The sequence below is a fragment of the Enhydra lutris genome, unplaced genomic scaffold, assembly GCF_002288905.1.
Source record: "Enhydra lutris kenyoni isolate GAN:26980312 unplaced genomic scaffold, ASM228890v2 scaffoldscaffold2, whole genome shotgun sequence".
Lineage (NCBI taxonomy): Eukaryota > Metazoa > Chordata > Mammalia > Carnivora > Mustelidae > Enhydra > Enhydra lutris.
In genome coordinates, this window is record NW_019154086.1 from 45,785,410 (window position 1) to 45,804,535 (window position 19,126).

General features: G+C 34.7%; 1 protein-coding gene across 5 annotated transcripts in view; it reads left to right on the plus strand.

Moving 5' to 3' along the window:
• Window positions 1-19,126, plus strand: part of LOC111147901 (5'-3' exoribonuclease 1) — a 104,155-nt gene that overhangs the window by 49,334 nt on the left and 35,695 nt on the right. For all 5 annotated transcript variants that reach the window (XM_022504168.1, XM_022504173.1, XM_022504185.1 and 2 more), the window contains 7 exons: window positions 5,548-5,710; window positions 8,049-8,162; window positions 10,266-10,364; window positions 12,599-12,714; window positions 13,245-13,391; window positions 17,816-17,905; window positions 18,263-18,398. In XM_022504168.1, the coding sequence (XP_022359876.1) occupies window positions 5,548-5,710; window positions 8,049-8,162; window positions 10,266-10,364; window positions 12,599-12,714; window positions 13,245-13,391; window positions 17,816-17,905; window positions 18,263-18,398 (865 nt within the window). The remainder of the gene's footprint in view (window positions 1-5,547; window positions 5,711-8,048; window positions 8,163-10,265; window positions 10,365-12,598; window positions 12,715-13,244; window positions 13,392-17,815; window positions 17,906-18,262; window positions 18,399-19,126) is intronic.

Sequence of the window (19,126 nt, forward strand, 5' to 3'; positions counted from 1 at the left end):
AATTTTTAGACAATAAGATGTTGGGATTAATGATTTTGGAGGTACATCTATTATGGGTGATGTCATGACCCAAGTCATAGCTATAGGACTAGATGGCTGAAGTGGAATGGAAAAGGTTATTGGTGGTAAGGAGATAGTGAAACTAAATTCCTGTGGTGTTAGGTAGGTTATATATGTAAACTCTGAGAGCATTCTGGATGATAGTTGGCATAAGGATAGAATGGAAAAGAGCAGAGTAGTTTACTATGAGGGATTTGAATGTCACAGTAGGTTGTAAGGAGAACACCCTATCCTAGCCCATATATAGTATGAAAACAAATGGCTACTCCTTGAGAGAGCTACACGGAGAACTGATGATACTTCAGTTAAACAGGTTGCTATTGAGGATATAATAGAGTGAAAAGGATTGGGAATTGGAGAAAGAAGACTGAAAGAAAGACATAAGAAAGTACTTTTTGGGTTGCTATGAAGAAGATGATGCATTTAGAAGATAATTTGGAGAAAAGTTCCAAAACCTTGTACCTCAAACAAGCAAGAGATGAATCAACCCCAAAAAATGTGGTTACCAAATCATTGGTGATAAACGCCAGTTTATTAATAAATTATTAAAATACAGAATTATTTTTTAAGTACTAACTCACATTTTACATAAGAGAAAGTTAAAGTATAGTTTTGTTTATACTTTAGAAAAGAAGAGATATGTTAAGTATTTTTAAAAATTTAATGCCCCACATCAGTTCTTAACCCTTGGAATCTGCATTAGAGAGACAAGCCCTAAAACATCTGGCTTTGAAAACCAGTGGGGCTTGTGACCAGGAGAAACAGAGCTGTAGGAAATGGAGATTGTGCTCTTAAAGAGTTCCCACATGGACTCAATTATCCGAGGACTCAGGTAGGGTAAAAGCTGAAATCTGTAAACTGCCTAGACCATATGGGAAGGACATTGATTTGCTAACCTTAGGTAACTATTGGAGGAACAGGGGCCTATTGGAATTCTTTTCAGGGACTGAGGCATTGATAGGTGCCATTTTTGCATTCTTTTTCTACCTTGCAAGTGCCAAAGTTGGCAGGTGCCATTTTTGTTTAGTAAAACAACACTATACAGCCTATATAGTAAAATAACACTAATGTTGTATGCCCAAGTGTACTTCGGTTAAAAAAGAAAGAAAGAATACAGACTAGAGGCACCTGGCTAGTCAATAGAATACAGGACTCTAATCTCAAGGTCATGAGTTCAAGCCCCACATTGGGAGTAAAGTTTACTTAAAAATAAATAAAAAATAAATAAATAAACACAGGTGTTTAAAAAGAGAGAAAGAGAATACTGACCACAACACTGACCCCAAAGCAATAAAAGTGTAAAGTAAAAGCTAAAGTAAATAGAGAGGGATGCCTGGGTGGCTCAGTCCATTAAGCCTCTGACTCCATTTTGGCTCAGGTTGTGATCTCAGGGTCCTGGGATCTAGCCCCAGGTCAGGCTCTACTCTCAGCCGGGAGGCTGCTTGAGGATTTCCATCTCCCTTTGCCCTTATCCCTTATCCATGTGTGCATTTGCACATACTCTCACTCTCTCAAATAAATAAATTTTTCTTTTAAAAAGTAAATGGAGGAAAGTCTTCCTACCACTTGAAAATTTAAAGCTATTATTCTAAATTACTATTTTAGGTTTTTTTCTAATAGAAAGTTTCTATTGAAGTATACAGAGAAGAGAATATATACAATGCATAAATATTTTACTTGATAGATTTTCACATGCATAACTAGAATATAAGTCAAGAAAGAGAGCCAACAGAAGGGCACCTGGATGGCTCAGTCCTTAAGCATCTGCCTTTGGCTCAGACCTTGATCCCAGAGTCCTGGGATCGAGCCCCACATGGGGCTCCCCGGGAGCCTGCTTCTCCGTCTCCCACTCCCCCTGCTTGTGTTCCCTCTCTTGCTGTGACTCTCTCTGTCAAATAAATAAATAAAATCCTTAAAAAAAAAAAAATAGAACCAACAGAGAAGTTGTCATAATCCTACAAAGCCCCTTATGCCCTCTTCCAGCCATTACAATCTATTTCTCCTCTCCTCCAAATGTAACTATTTTGATTTGTAACTCTAGAGATTAGTTTTTCCTATTTCAAACTTTGTAAGAATTGATTCATACAGAATGTATTCTTTTTGAACCTGACCTCTGTTGTTCAGTACTGTGATTCTAATATTCATATGTTGTTACATATAGTTTAGTTTGTTCATTTTCACTAATGATTACATTACATTGTATGAATATAGTACAATTTATCCATACTTTTGTGGATAGATAGTTGAGTTGTTTGGCACTTTTAGTGAATACGTATATATGCATTACTGTTAGGTACATAATTAAGAGTGGAATTATTGCTTCATAGGATAATGCTTAAGCTCAGCTTGAGTAGATACTACCAAAAAGATTTACAAAGTGATTGTATCAATTTACATTCTTTTAGAAATTTATAAGAATTTATTTTATCTCTACCTTCAGTACTTATTGTCTCTTCCATTTTAGCCATTGTAATATAGTGGTATTTCATTTGGCTTAATTTGCATTTCCCCAATGACAGTAAAAGTTGAGCATCCTTTCATATTTGTTGGTCATTTGAATATGCTCCTTTGTGCAATGCCTGTTCATATATTTTGCCCTTTTTCTGAGTTGATTACCAGTCTTACATTAATTTTGTTTTGTTTTTTAAGATTTATTTACTTATTTATTTTAGAGAGAGCAAGAGCATGAGCACAAGCACAAACATGGGGGAGGGTTGGAGGGAGATGGAGAAACAGACTGCTTGTGCTGAGCAGGAGGCTGACTCAGAGCTCAGTCCCAGGACTTGGGGATTGTGACCTGAGCTGAAGGCAGATGCTTAACCCACTGAGCCGCCCAGGTGCCCCACAGTCTCTTATTTATGATTTTCGTGTGATGTTATTCTCAATTTCAGAGAAAAGCCTTAAATGATTCATTATTAAATATAATGATTGCCATAGAGTTTTTTTTTTTTTTAAGATTTTATTTATTTATTTGACAGAGATCACAAGTAGGCAAAGAAGCAGGCAGAGAGAGAGGAGGAAGCAGGCTCCCTCTGAGCAGAGAGCCCAATGCGGGGCTCGATCCCAGGACTCCGGGATCATGACCCGAGCCGAAGGCAGAGGCCCCAACCCACTGAGCCACCCAGGCGCCCCTAGAGTGTTTTTATTTAATCGATATTCTTTATCAGATAAAGGAAATTTCCTTCTATTCCTAGTTGGTTGAGAGTTTTTATTATTAATTAGTACTGATTTTGTCAGGTTTTTTCCTGTATCTGTCAAAACGACCATATGATTTTTCTTTTAATCTGGTGAATTATGTTGATTGAATTTCAAATATAAATTTATCCCTGAATTCCTGGAGTAAATCCTATTAGACTATGATGTATTTTCCTTTTTATATGTAATTGGATTAGATTTGTTACATTTTGTTTAGAATTTTTGCTTTTATCTTTATGAGAAAGATTAGCAAATAATTTTCCTTTCTTGGGATATCCTTGTCATATTGGTAGCAAGATTACTGGCTAAATAACTTTTGAGTAAAATTAGTAGGTTTTCCCACTGGATTTTTAGAAAATGGTAGCAGAGGGCGCCTGGGTGTCTCAGTTAAGTGTCTGCCTTTGGCCTAGGTCATGATCCCAGAGTCCTGGGATTGAGTCCCACATCAGGCTCCTAGCTCAGTAAGGAGACTGTTTCTCCCTCTGCTTGCCACTCCACCTGCTTGTGCTCTCTCTCTTTCTTTAACAAATAAATAAATCTTAAAAAAAAAAAGAAAGAAAGAAAGAAAGAAAAAGCAGAATGCTCCATTTCAAAAATTTGTTGGAAGACTTCTGTTTCTTTTTTTTAAGATGGCGTGATTTATTTCAGACCAAGGCTACCATTGAGAACAACAACATATATATATCAGCTGCTATGGAAAAAAATATATATATGTGTGTTATATATAATAATGTCATTCATCTATATACTATATATATCTATAGTTTATATTATATAATACATTTATTTATATAAAACACAAATACAAAAATTTAAATTATATAATGAGCTGAGCAGATGGTCTGAATAGTAATATAGTGATACTGAAAATTCAGTCAGTGAGGGGTTACTGGGTGGCTTAGTTGAAAAAAAAAAAAATTCAATCAGCTAGAAGATGAAGCTGAGGGATTCATTCCCTCAGCACACAGTACAAAAGCATGAAGAGATGAAAAGAGTATAGTCAGAATTTCTAATATTTCTCAAATAGGAGTTCTAGGAAGAGCAAATGGAAAGGAGATAGGAAAATATCCTTGGATGAAGAATAATTTTATCTTTAGATCAGAGGTCAGCAAATTTTTTCTGTAAAGGCCAGATAGTAGATATCTTGGGCTTCTTCGCAGACTTTACAGTGTTTGTCATAACTACTCAACTATGCTATTGTAACACAAAAGCCATCATAGACAGCAAATAAATTGATGACTATGTTTCAGTAAAATTTTATTTACAAGAACTGGAGTCAGTCTAGATTTGTCTCATGACCGTAGTTTGCTGACCTATACTTGAGATTGAAAAGGCCCTCTGGGGGCACCTGGGTGGCTCAGTGGATTAAAGCCTCTGCCTTTGGCTCAGGTCATGATCCCAGAGTCCTGGGATTGAGCCCCACATCAGGCTCTCTGCTCAGCAGGGAGCCTGCTTCCTCCTGCCTCTCTGCCTGCTTGTGATCTCTGTCTGTCAAATAAATAAATAAAATCTTAAAAAAAAAAAAAAGAAAGAAAGAAAGAAAAGGACCACTGAATGCCCCTGTTAACCTCTTTCTGTCTTTCTGGATTCACCTATTCTGTATGTTTTGCAGAAATGGAATCCTATATACTATGTGGCCTTTTGTGTCTAACTTCTTATATTTAACATATTTTTAGGTTCATATACATTGTAACATATATCAGTACTTCTTTCTTTCAATGGCCAAATATTTTATTTTATGGATATACTGCCTTTTGTTTATCCATCCATCTATTGGAGGACTTTTGGGTTCTTTCTGCCTTTTTGCTATTGTGAGTAATGCTGCTATGCACATTCATTTATAAATATTTGTTTGAGTACCTTTCCAGTTTTTGGGTATATACCTAGAAGTGGAATTTGTAGACTTTTTGAAGAACTGCTAAATGGTTTTTCACAGTGAGTGTACCATTTTTGCATTCCCACCAACAACGTACAAGTGTTTCAATTTCTCCACATCTTTTCCAGTACTTGATATTTTCACTTTTTTTTGTTATCCCCATCCTAGTGATTATGACACACAAGAATTTCTTAAACAAGTTCTCCTTTAGTCACACAGACATTGGGAGAGGTATCCATAGAGTAAAAAACTAGTGCAAAAAAACCTTAAGTTAGGTACTCAGAACTGCTAGCATATTTATTTAAATTTTATTTAAACATTTGATTATGAGTTGGTAGTTTGATTATCATCCTAGAATATATACATACTCAACATACTCATACATATCTACGTTTCTTTTTTATTCTTTCTTTTAGCTACCTAAGAAGAAAAGGAATAATAATAAATGAAACATCCGCAGTTGTATATGCTCAGTTACTCACAGGTCGTAAATATCAAATAAATCAAAATGGCGAAGTCCATCTAGAGAAACAATGGTCGAAACAAGTTCTTCCTTTTGTTTATCAAACTATTGTAAAGGTAAGTCTCCATCAAATCTCAATTGTATCTAAATGTGCACTACTCCCACTGTATAAAGAAAAAACTATATCATATTTAATATTTATTTATAAATAGAAAACTAATGCAGCAATGCATTATGGAGATTATGATTTAATATCATTTGAAAAAACTATATTTATGTATAATTGACTATTTGGTTTCAAAGTGTACAAAATGATTCAGTATTTGTATACACTGGCAAATGATCACCAATATAAGTCTTATTACCATCTATCACCATACAAAGTTACAGAATTTTTTTCTTATGATGAGAACTTTTTTTTTTTTTAGTATATGTGCTGCCGAAGCGAGCACTATGATGAGAACTTTTAAGATTTACTGTTTTACAGCTTTCAAATACGCAGTACATTATTACTGACTAAAGTCACCATGCTATACGTTACATCCCCATGATTTATTTATTGTGTAACTAATACCCCTTAAGTATTAGTATAACTAGTACTAGTATAACTAGTACCCCTTAAGCCCCTTCATGCATTTTATCCATCTCCCCAAACCCCTTCTGTCTGGCAGCCACCAGTCATTTCTCTGTATCTGTTGTGTTTTATTTGTTTGTTTTGTTTCTTTAAATTGCATATTAACTGAAGTCATGTATTTGTTTTTCTCTCTCTTACTTCATTAGCATAATACCCTCATGTCCATCCATGTTGTTGCAAATGGCAAGATCTTCATTATCTTTTATGACTGAGTAATAACCGTGTGTGTGTGTGTGTGTGTGTGTGTGTGTGTGTGTGTGTGTGTGTCTGTGTGTCTGTGTGTCTGTGTAGAGGGAGAGAGAGAGACCCCATATATACATGGGGGTAGGATGTGCCTGCCAGCTTTAGTAGAGCACACTTGCTAATGCTAGCAAAGTAAAGGAAGAACACAAAAAATGGCACCTGCCAGCACTTTTGTGTCCAGAGAAAGTCCCAACAGTCCCCTGTCCCCCTGACAGAAACTTTACGATTAGCAAATTAATGTTTTCCCCATATGGTCTAGGCACTTTCAAACCACTGCTCTTACCCTGGATCTCAGGGCTAGTAAGTCTGCACACAAGCCCTTTAAAAGCAGAATCTCCATTCCCTGCAGCCTTTTGGGTCTCCTAGACATAAGCCCCATTTGTTTTCAAAGCCAGATACTTTGGCAGCCTGTCTCGCCAGTGCAGTTTCCAAGGGTTGGGGTGCCTGATACGGAACACAAACCCCTTGCTCCTCAAGAAGGAGATCTCTCCTGATTGTGGGTCTCCACATCAGGGGTGGGGTTTTTGGCGATAGTATGTCTGCCTCTCCTACCCAAATCAATCTGTACCTTTTAATCTTTTGTTGTGGAGTTGCTGTTCAACTAGTTTTCAGGCCTCTTTAAGAGGGAACTAATTGTTCCATATGTAGCTGAAGATTTGGTGTGTCCATGGGAGGAGAGGCATTCAGGATCTTCCTGTGCTGCCATCTTGAACCGTCTTGAACCACCGCAAAAACTGTAGTTTTTGAAAAGGTTGTTATATGCTCACTCTGTGTATGATTAGGAAACTTGTCTTTTTTACTTATTTATTTTTTAAACTTAATCTCTAATGAAAAAGCCTAGCATTAGCTTAACAGCCTACAGTTTTAGATTTTTATTCTCCAAAAAATGTTTGCCTGAAATAAATTAGTAAATAAATAAATAAAAGTATTTGCTTTTGTATTGGTAATTTTGGGTGTGATAACAAGACAAAAAAAATTTTTTTAAGATTTATTTATTTATTTATTAGACAGAGAGAGACACAGTGAGAGAGGGAACACAAGTGGGAAGACTGGGAGAGGGAGAAGCAGGCTTCCTGCCAAGCAGGGAGCCGGATGTGGGACTCGATCCCAGGACACTGGGATCATGACCTGAGCTGAAGGCAGTTGCTTAACAACTGAGCCACCCAGGCGCCTGAGACAAAATTTTTTTAAAGCATGTACTGATCCTGTAATTTTGAGAAACAGTATAGTGTAGTGATTAAGAGCGCAGACTGCCTGAGTTGACTTTTTAGCTGTATGATCTTGGGTGACATTTCACCCCCTTTTGGTGCCTTAGTTTCCCCATGTGTAAAGTGAGGCTAATAATGATCTGTGCTATACAGGGTTGTCTTGAGGATGAAATTAACTAATGTACGAAATACCTAGAAAAATGGCATATAAAGTCAATACATTTTAGCTGCCAGTATTGTTATGTAGAAAATCTTTACATTTTGCATTTGCAGACAGCATAGTAATAACCCCATAGGAAGAAAAATTTGATGTCCAATCCATAGGACTTTTGACTGTGATAATTTACTTTTATATTTCATTCTGTATAGGACATCCGAGCTTTTGACTCCCGTTTCTCCAAAATCAAAACATTGGATGACTTGTTTCCTCCTAGAAGTACGGTCTTTATGCTGGGAACCCCCTATTATGGCTGCACTGGAGAAGTTAGTTCCTGTTATTGTTACTAATTAAATTTCTTTCTAGTTCTAAGTGATAGTTATTTAACTTCTCTTCATTTAGGTATAAAATAAAATGTAATACTAAAGGGGAAAAATTCATATGTCTAACTTATGAACACAGTATTTGACTATATGTCTTTAATCTTGAGCAGGTTGGGGTTAAGAGGCAGAGGAGAAAGAATTCAAATCTTAATCTCTTATTTAGCAGGTTTATTCATTATGGTAGTGGATGAAGCAGTTATGAAATTATTTTAGTTGTATTATTGGGTTGATGAACTTGTAAATGTGTTGATGTTTGAGGAATTCCAGTTCTCACATGGAAAAAGATACATGTAAATATGAAATGGAAGAATGCAAAGAAGAATCTGTGGGGACAGATTAGAATTGAAGGTATTAATGTGAACTTATGATTTTAAAAATACATACGTGTATTTACACATATGTATATGGGCACATGTATATAGATATATATGTATATTTGTATGTGTGTGAATGCATATATGCCTATACATACATGTATTTTCTAGCTGTATTTGCTCAAAGGGTTAAGAAACAAAGATAATCTAGTAACAGTGAATACATATAATCTCTCCAGGTTTGACCTCTAATAATACACCCCACTGAAAGCATTTGAGAGAAATGGCCCATTACTAGGCTGGGGCAGGGTAGGTAGAAGATAAGCTTTTTACTTTACATTTTCTAGAACCACCGGTTAGGCCAGAAAATAAGGAAGTGCTCAAAAGAGTGATGGGACCATATCACATAAACACAGAAACCGGGTCAAAGGAGCTCCTACCAAACTGCCCAAATCTGGGATAGTTGGAGTACCAAAATAATAAAGTACACTAGTGGATTATAAACCATTGGACGGGGGTGGGGGATAGGAATTAATGATTCCACAGTGATGATAAGTAAATAGGGAACAGAAGGGCCCTTGTTTATAGTATCATGTCAAAGGTAAATGGAGAGTATGCTAGAGTTGGAAAACCATTTTATAAGCATTACAATAAAGATTGAATCAAGTAACAATCTCCATCGGAAACTAAATCTAGGGGGAGTTTTTTATCTGAGTAGGATATTTTCATGGCCTTAGAAAGTGTCTTCCCACAGACCATTAATTAGTTATAAGAGAAAAAAAACCTAATTGGACAGTGAAGAAATTGAGCAATATCATGCACCTCCATATGTGATACCAAGGTATTAAGAAGGACACATCACCCATGCACTATTCTAGCTGAGAATATATGAGCTTAACTTAATTGTAAGGAAGCATCAGACAAATCCAAAATGAGGCACTTTTGGTTTTTTTTTTGTTTTTTTTTTTTTTGGCACTTTTGTTTTTAAAGGCAGGATGAAGAGGGAAGAAGGACCTTATTCTTCAAAAATGTCAATGTTATAAAAGACAAAGACTTTGGATATAGTCTAGATATAAGTTGGCTAGGGGGTATGATAACTAAATGTAATGTCTGATCCTAGCCTGAATTCTGTAGTAGAGGGAGAAAAGGGTTTTCTTTATTATAATATAGGAAAAATTTGGGGCCAGCCGCGACAAAACTGGAATATGGACAGTTGATTGAACTATTTTATCAATGTAAATGAGTGTATTTAGTAACTGTACTGTGGTTATATAGTAAAATATCCTTCTTCTTAGGCTGTATGCACCAAAATATTAAAGGGTAAAGGACATGATATATGTAATATACCCTCAAAAAGTTTAAAAAAAAAATTATGTATATGCATAGAGTACAAATGTTAAAGCAGATTGAGTAAAATGTTAATATCTAGGTAAATGTTTTATAAGTGATCTTTGACCTGTTTTTATGTTTGCAGCTTTTTGATAATTTAAAGTTATTTGCAAATAAAAAGTTAATTTAAAGGAAAAAAACTGGCTAACAGCTATTAAAGCAATGTGTATTGGCTCAAATTTATAATGTAATCACATTCATTTATGAATTCTAAGAGAATCTCCAGTATCCAACTTTACTGTCTTGCTGTATTTCAGAAATAAACATTGTTCAAATAATTAGAAAAGTAAATAAAATGTGGTGAAAGAGACTAAAACATTGTGATTTTCTTTTTCCCTCCAAGGTTCAGGATTCAGGGGATGTGATTACAGAAGGTAGGATTCGTGTGATTTTCAGCATTCCATGTGAACCCAATCTTGATGCTTTAATACAGAACCAGCATGTGAGTACCATAGTCCATATTGCTTAATTTAGAACTGATAAACTTTTAAAAGTGTTAGAAGCATATTTTTACCACCTCCTCTGAATATATTATAAATACTTTATTTAGTACTGATTAAATTCTCTCACAGTTATGTCTAGTACTTAAAAATGAGTGTGGGGAATCTGTTTTCAAACTTCATGCAAATGTTCAGGGGGAAAAATATCACTGAAATCTCATTATTAATCTGTAACAGTTTTTATGGGTTCATGTTCAAGCTCAAGAAGGGATACGTGTCTTAGCCTACCCTCTGGGAATAGGCTTAGTTTTTTTTATTTAAATAAACTTTTCATAATCAAAGCCTACATTTTTAGTTACAAGTAGTGGCCTTTTTGCAATGGAAGCTAAAGATGAACAATCACTAGAAAAAAATGGGAAACTGCATTTAAATTCACAGCATCCTTTTTTAGGACCTTTTTCCTCCAAAGATGTTCACTGGCCTCCTTTTATATTTCAATAGGAGGAGGATTCTGATATCTATTGTATATTCTTAATGATTGATTAGATAATTACTTCAGCTGAATTTAATTCACAATCAGCCAGCTACTGATACTTATACTTTTATTTCTCTAATAGTAAATTCTAAAGCTTTTTATCCTGTAAATGAACTGAGGGCATTGAACATCAGCATATACTTGAACAAACTTCATGGAAGGCAGAAAAGTCTCTAAATTCTTACCATCAGGCATCTTTTGGAGAAAGGATTCAGAAAGCACAGTCAGGAAACCAGGAGAGTGTCCTGCTTGATAAAGATGCTGGAGCTCTCTGTTCTGGGAGTCAGTGGAGGGAAAAAATTATTTATGTTCCTTTATCCCTAGCTTTTTCTAGATCTGAAAGAGCCTGCCCACCTTTTAAGTACAGTGTTGCTAGGCATGCCTTCTCCTCTATGCTTTTTCTCTTTGCATACCTTATTAACTTTTACTCATCTTTTTTCTCTACCCCCAATGTTCTCTGCTTTTTACTTTACATTTTCTAGAATATTTGTGATGATCTTCATCAATTTTAATTATATCATAATCAAATATTTCTCAAAAACAATACCATTGGTATTTTGGGTAGGACAATTCCTGTATAAAATAGGACTGTCCAGTATATGATAGTGTAGTTGGCATCTTTGTCCCCTGGAGACTAAGAGGTAGTGGCCCATGCCAGTAACTGAATGATGTGGCCCTATACATTTCCAGATGCTTATTAGAAAAATAAGTAATACTACCTATGATAAGAGAACTACTACCTTAAGTCCTCCTATCTGTTCTGGAAAGTGTATTTGAATTGTCTGTATTATTTCTAATCCTAATAATGCTCTTGATGGAAAAACTATATTGCATTCTTTACCCAGGATATTAACATATTTTAATAATGAATTTATATATTCCATGCACCAAAAAAAATTTATCCGTTTGGCGGTTATTGTAGACATAAAATATGCATTTAATTCATAAGTGTTTATTATATTTATACACATTCATATGAATATAGTACATGAAATCCATATAAAATAAGTATGTTATTATTATGTCTATTATGTCAAGATTATATGGTAGCTTACCTTTTTTGGTACTGGATTTGTAATTTGCTTCCTGATTAATTTAAAAATTATATGATCTGATACCTTTTTTTAATCTTAGTTTCTTCCCTTATATACATAAATTTAGGTTATATTTCTTTGACTGTATTAACTATAAGCCTATATATACTTCTTACTTTCATATCATAGTAAATATAATGAAGAACATTTTTAATTGTGCTCAGTAGCAACTGTTTTGATGACATACTCATGTTTTAGTTCAATGTTAATAATCATCAAGGCCTCATTATGTCCCAGTGCTTTACTAGTCCCTAATTGGAATATGAAAATTAATGTTTAAAAAATAGCTCTTGTCTGCAGAGTTTGCCATTTAGACTTAGAGTAGACTTTATTTCTTGAGACAGTTTCACAAATTGTATATTTCCTCCCCCTTTCATCCATCCTTGGGAATTCTGTCCTTTAAGGAGAGAGAGGAGCAGAAAAATTCTGCCTACAGATCCTTTCAAAAAAATAAAAAGGGAAATGGATCACTTACTTTTGAGAATCCTTATATTGCCACATTCCAATGGTTAGTGATGTCTTGATTATCTCCAGATTTTAAAGGTAAAGAAATAACATTTGATGCTTTGTGTTTCCATAATTGACCTTTTTGTTTTTATATTTGAAGAAATATTCTATAAAGTACAACCCAGGATATGTGTTGGCCAGTCGCCTTGGAGTGAGTGGATACCTTGTTTCAAGGTTTACAGGAAGTATTTTTATTGGAAGAGGATCTAGGAGAAAGTAAGTTTACGTTAGAGAAATTTACTTAAAGTGGCAGAAAAAATTAAATGATAAAGATAAACTGGTTAATACTTTAGTATTTATTTTCTTTTATTAATTGCTCTGAATTTTCTTTAAAAATTATGCATAAATTCCTCTGATGGTGATCTTTCATCTAAATGGCACATGTTTTAGGTGTTTGGAAAGACAGTTCTTATTTTTAGCAGCTAACAAATTGAACCTTGAAAAAAGGTATCAGAAGGTGTGTGTGAATCTCAATAATATATTTCCCTGCATTTTCTTATCTCATTCTCTTCTCTAGTTATATAATCTATTTATATGATTTGTTAACTTGGGTTTTAAAGCCTTTCCTCTAGTCTTTCAATAACTGCTACTTTGGAAATAACCATGAAAACTATAGAAGAACAATCAAAATTAAGTTTTTCTAAGAATTGAAAGCAAAACTTTGTATTCTTTGAACAAAATTTTAAAACGTGTGTGTGTGTGTGTGTGTGTGTGTGTGTGTGTGTGTGTGTGTGATTTAAATTCAGCCCTCATGGAGACCATAAAGCAAATGTGGGTTTGAATCTCAAATTCAACAAAAAAAATGAGGAGGTACCTGGCTATACTAAGAAAGTTGGAAGTGAGTGGATGTATTCATCTGCAGCAGAACAACTTCTTGCAGAGTACTTAGAGAGGTAAGTGCCTAATAAGATCCTACTAAGCATCCAAAAATGTGGGAATGTAGTAACTATTTTACTTTGCTGATACCAATTTTAGACAAAAAAATGTTTCCTTTGGTAAAATGTGATGTATTACATAAAAACTTAATTTTGTATCATGGAGCATCATAGCTATTCGCAAAAAGAAAATAGAAAAATACTGTATATTATTTAAAATGAAAAAGGATGATGAGAATTGGCCTTTTATTTTTTTTTAATTTTTAAATTTTTTAAAGTTTTTGTTTTGTTTTAAGTAATCTCTATACCTAACGTGGGGCTCAAACCTACAACCCTGAGATCCAGAGTTGTGCTCTCCACCAATTAAGACATTCAGGTGCCCTTTAGCCTCCTTTTACTGAAAATTTTCCTTAACTCGCTATCATAAATTATTCAGTACTTTGCATGTCTGTGTTAGTAGTAAGAGAATTGGTATGGAAAAACAAAGCAACTCTTCACACAGTGGATTTTCTGAGTCTTAAAACTCCAACCAGATAATAGATTACTGTCCTAAAATTATTGAATCTTATGCTGAAATGATCTAAGAAATCAATAAATCTCAGCTCCTCATTTAAAAATGAGAAAACTGTGTACTGAGATTAACTGAGTTACTCAGTGACAAAGATTTATAGGGAAACGTTTACTTCTTATTCATAATTGAATGTTCATTCCTTTTTTCTACTGGTTTCTAACCCTGTATTTGAGGATCATCTTAGTTTACTAGGGCTGCTGTAACAAAGTAGCACAAACTGGATGGCTTAAAACAACAGAAATTCATTGTCTCACAATTCTGGAGACCAGAAGTCCAAAACAAAGGTGTTTGGTAGGACCATGCTTCCTCTGAAGGTGGTAGGAAAGGAACCATTCCATGCCTCTTTGCTAGCTTCTTGTAGCCTCACACATTTGTTCTTAACTCCAGGCCTCCATCTTCACATGTGTTGTCCCTCTACGTCTTCACATCATCTTTTCCTCTCTTAATGCCTGTTTTGGTGTCCCAAATTTCCTCTTTTCATAAAGACACAGACATGTTAGATTAGGCCCACCCTAAAGGCCTCATTTTTATTTTATAATCTCAGTAAAAACCTTATTTTCAAATAAAGTCACATTCTGAAGGTAGTAGGAGTGGGACTTTAATCTGTCTTTTTGGGGAAGGAACATGACTCAATCTTGTGTTATCATCTGAAAATTTATTTCTTCGCTTCCATATTTCTTTTTTTTTTTTCACTTCCATATTTCTTTAAAATGTTGTATTTACCCTACCTTTTCATGATTTTTCAACTTGGCATATGCATTGATTTTGTACCATGAAAGATGAAGCTTTAGCTCTCTTCCCTTTCTATTTCCTCACCTTCCTGCATGTGTGTGTGTGTGTGTGTGTGTGTGTGTGTGTGTGTGTGTGTGTATTACCCCTTTCATTATAGTTGTATTAAAGCTGTATTTAAGGTTTATTTGATTGAGATAATGTAAATGGTCACAGGTGGACCTTGTAGATTAATATGGTTGCATGTCCTTTCTGGTACACATTTTTCTTTTCCCCGTCTTTTTTGATCATTTGCTTATTGTCTATATTCACATAACTAATTCAACCCTAAACTCTTTGTCATAGCTGGAAGACTTTGTATGGTCAAACAGATCAGGAGATCTCTCAGTTCCTTTTTTTCGTATAGACTTCCTCCTTGAAACCTTCTATCTTCCTGCTTCGATGTAAACTAATTATTTTCTAGAGCTATCACACAGCTGTCATTCTAGGGTTTCTCTCTACTGTTGTCCTAGGAATTCCCTTCACCATTCTGCCTTACAGGATTCCTTTATTTCCTGGCTTTCATACCTTTTTCTGTTTTTATGTCTCCAGTTTGATGGAGCACTTACTCCAAGAGTTTCCTAAGAGAGCTTGTGTGTCTGGAAATGTCTTTATTCTTCCCTGACTAGACTTGGTTGATAGCTGGCCTGGGTGTAAAATCCTAGATTAGAGAAGTTTTTCCTCAGAATTTGAAAAGTACTACTCTGTTCTCTTTTTGTTTCCTTTGCTGGTAAGAAGTCCTATGCCATTGTGATTCTGAATCTTTGTGTGTGATCTGTTTTCATTTTCAGAAATCTTCTCAGAATCTTCCCTTTACCAGTGCTGTTTTAATAATGTGATGATGTGTGCCTTGGTATGAGTATTCTTTCCTTTGGCTGTTGAGTCATTTCACACTTAAAACTGATGCCCTTCCATTATGAGAAAATTCCTTGTATTATTTCTTTGGTAATTTCCTCCTCTCTTTTTTTCTGTTCTTTCTGAGACTTCTGTTAGATGATAGACCTCTGGATTAATCCTCTTAATTTTCTTATCTCTTCTCACCCATTTTCTATATTGTTATACTTCTGTTCTACTCTGTGGGAGATTTCTTCAACTTTATCTCCTATCATTTTTATTTTTATTTGATTTAATCATTTTTAATTTCTCAAAGTGTGTCCTTATTCTCTGACATTCGTTTTCTATAGTGTCTTTTTCTCTTAAGATGGTAGTTCTCATTTTTCTTCTATTCTCTGTATTTTCTATTTTCTCCAAATTGCTCTTTTTTTTTTTTCTGTTTGATTTGATCTTTCATATTAAAGATTTTTTTTAACTTGTCTGGTACTTCTTTGGTGTCTAATTATATTTAAGAATGAGGCACTAAAAAGCAGATTGGAAATTTAGTGTGCTTTTGTGGGGCTTGTCAGGTGGGACTTTGCTGTTTTCACAGAGGCCCTCCAAATATCACTACTTATGTGTGTATATTTTCTCTCAGGCTGGCTCCTCCAGCTTTTTCCTTGGAGAACAGATGTGAGGAACAAAACTGACTTCCAGTGTTTTGGTTATTAACTGGGAAAAAGGGATCTTATTATGGAATGGATACTATGAAATCCCTCCAAACCTCCCTTTAAAGGACTTATTTCTATGGCAGCTAGAATGCTGTTGTCAGACAGCCCTCAGCTATGAGCTCTCTTCAGGAATTGCCTTACAGAAGAGAACTGCCTCACCTAAAGTTATGTCCTCATCCCACAACAGCCATAGATCCAACACATGATCTACAAGGAGGTGTGTAAGACCCAGCGGACCTGATTGCCCTAGTTCAGGATAATTCTGAAGGACCATCCTATTTTGAGATCTCTGTAGAACTGACCAAGGAGTTCATTAATAGTGGATGACAGCCCAGCTTTTCCCTCTGCCCAGTTCTGCTTCCTTCCCTTTTTCCTTCCCTTCTACATGTGTTGATTCCACAAGAGCCCTCTGATAAACTTCCTTCTTGCTTATTTTCATCTCAAAAGTGTGCTTCCTAAAGAAGTTACACTTCCTAGCCTGCTTTCTAGCAACATGTTATGTAGTAGTTACAGTTTCAATTCCATATCATCTCTTTATGTCCTACCCACACATCTCCCTGTGCCTTGTATTCCTAAAGCTAGAGCATCCTCTATTCAACCTCTCCAAAAGATAAACTACAGACAGGTCTTGTGCTGGGGTGAAGGTAAGTAAGCACATGATCAACCAACTGCTATTATACAAAATTTTCAGCTAAAAGCCTAGTAAACTTCACCCTGCCCATATTACAGCATTAAAATGTACCTGGAGCCCTAATTGCAGAGCTTTTGCAGACATGCACAGTTTAAATCATCTTGCTTGTTGTTGACTTCCCACCCTGGTTGCTTAGGGTGTAGCTTTTTCCTGTCTTTCAAACCAGTTAATACTTACCCATACAGTTTCCAGTTTCTAAAATTTTGTTAACAATTCATATATGCTCTCAGACCTAACGTTTCTCTTTTCATGCCTTTCTGGGTCTATGCCCTATTTTATACTTTACTCTTTTTTTAGTAGGTTGGGAAGTGAGCAAATATTAAGCACATAAGTTCAATCTGCTATGTGTATTTAAAAGTCCTGCACTATTTTGGAAGCAATGGCATTTTTAGGTGTATCAGAAGAAACTTTTAGGTTAGTTTAGTTATTAAATCTTGATTTAAAGTTTACTTGATTGAGATAATGTAAATGGTCACAGGTGGACCTTGTAGATTATTATGGTTGCATTGCCTTTCTTGTACACAGCTTTGTTGTGAAAATTAGAAAAGGAATGTATAGATATTATTTTTGTCATTTATCACCTATCATTATGATCTGAGAGCAGTTAGAGTCAGTAATTGAAATTTATAAGTAATTGAAGTTTATTACAGTTTATGAATTGAATCACTTCTCCCTTAGCTACTGAGAGTTCTTTGAGGACCTGCGAATACTTTCAAATCATTAGGCTCTATCCTTTATTAATACTCTGTGTGTAATAATCAGTCCTCAATACTGAGGATTCCCTTGGAATCCAAAATTATTTGATAGGAAGTTTATGTGAAGTTAGCCATATATATTTTCTAAGCAGTATTTTTTTTTGTTTGTCTAGGGCTCCAGAACTATTTAGTTATATAGCCAAAAACAGCCAGGAGGATGTATTCTATGAAGATGACATTTGGCCTGGAGAAAATGAGAATGGGTAAGCAAAATTTGTGGTATTTATTGGCTCATAGTTCAGCTTAGTAGTTCTAATGACGGGTACAATAGCTAGTTTATCAACAATTTATACTAATCTTGTGGGGAGGGTTTTATATATTTGCTTTAAGATCGTAATATAATTTATTTCACTTATATCAGTAAAGTACTTTTAAACTAATTTTGTGGGGTTTTTTTAATTACTGAGAGATTTATAATTAGTCCCAATTAAGTTTAGTGATTAATTATTAATTATGTATTTGATATCTTTTGTAATTCACAACCCTCAGAAATTTATTAGACCTTTTGTATTAACCCTCAGAAAGTTTTAATTATTGTGAAAAAATTGTTTTTAATGTAGTGCTGAGAAAGTTCAAGAAATTATTACTTGGCTAAAGGGACATCCTGTCAGTACTTTGTCTCGTTCTTCTTGTGATTTACAAATTCTGGATGCAGCTATTGTTGAGAAAATTGAGGAAGAAGTCGAAAAGTGCAAGGTACTAATTTTCAATAACCAAGATGACTGATGAGATTTGAAGTTAAATGGATTGTATATAATTTGACAGATTATTTTTGTTTCAACCAAATAAAATGTGAACTCAATGATTCTAATTTATGTCAGGTAATCCTATAGTTTAAAAAAATGTTCCAGCCACTTCCAGTGGCCATTAATAAGTTTATATGAATTTTTAAAAATGCACTTTAATATATATAAAAGCTATAACATTTAAATTTTATGTTCTAATGGTGTTTCTAATTTTAGGAATCAATATTCTGTAATTCTAGCCAAAATACAAAGTTTGTGATTAAGAAATAAAGTCCGTCCCCTATTCCTTCCTATTCTAAGTTCTTTAAAGGCATAGTTCTTTTTATAGAACATAAACATTGTGTTTAATTCACTTTTACAGAATCACTTCTAAACATATTCAGTATTTTTGAAATCCTATTTAATCTTCCCTATTTTTTTATGTCTTGAGGTTTTTTTTTTTTAAGATTTTACTTATTTATGACAGAGAGAGATAGCAAGAGAGGCAACACAAGCACAGGGGACCTGGAGAGGGAGAAGCAGGCTCCCTGCTGAGCAGAGAGATGACCCTGGGGCTGGATCCCAGGATGTTGGGATTATGACGAGCTGAAAGCAGAGGCTTAACAACTGAGCCACCCATGGCACCCTTATATCTTGATTTTAAAAACCCATAATCTTAAAAAAAATAAAATAAAATGA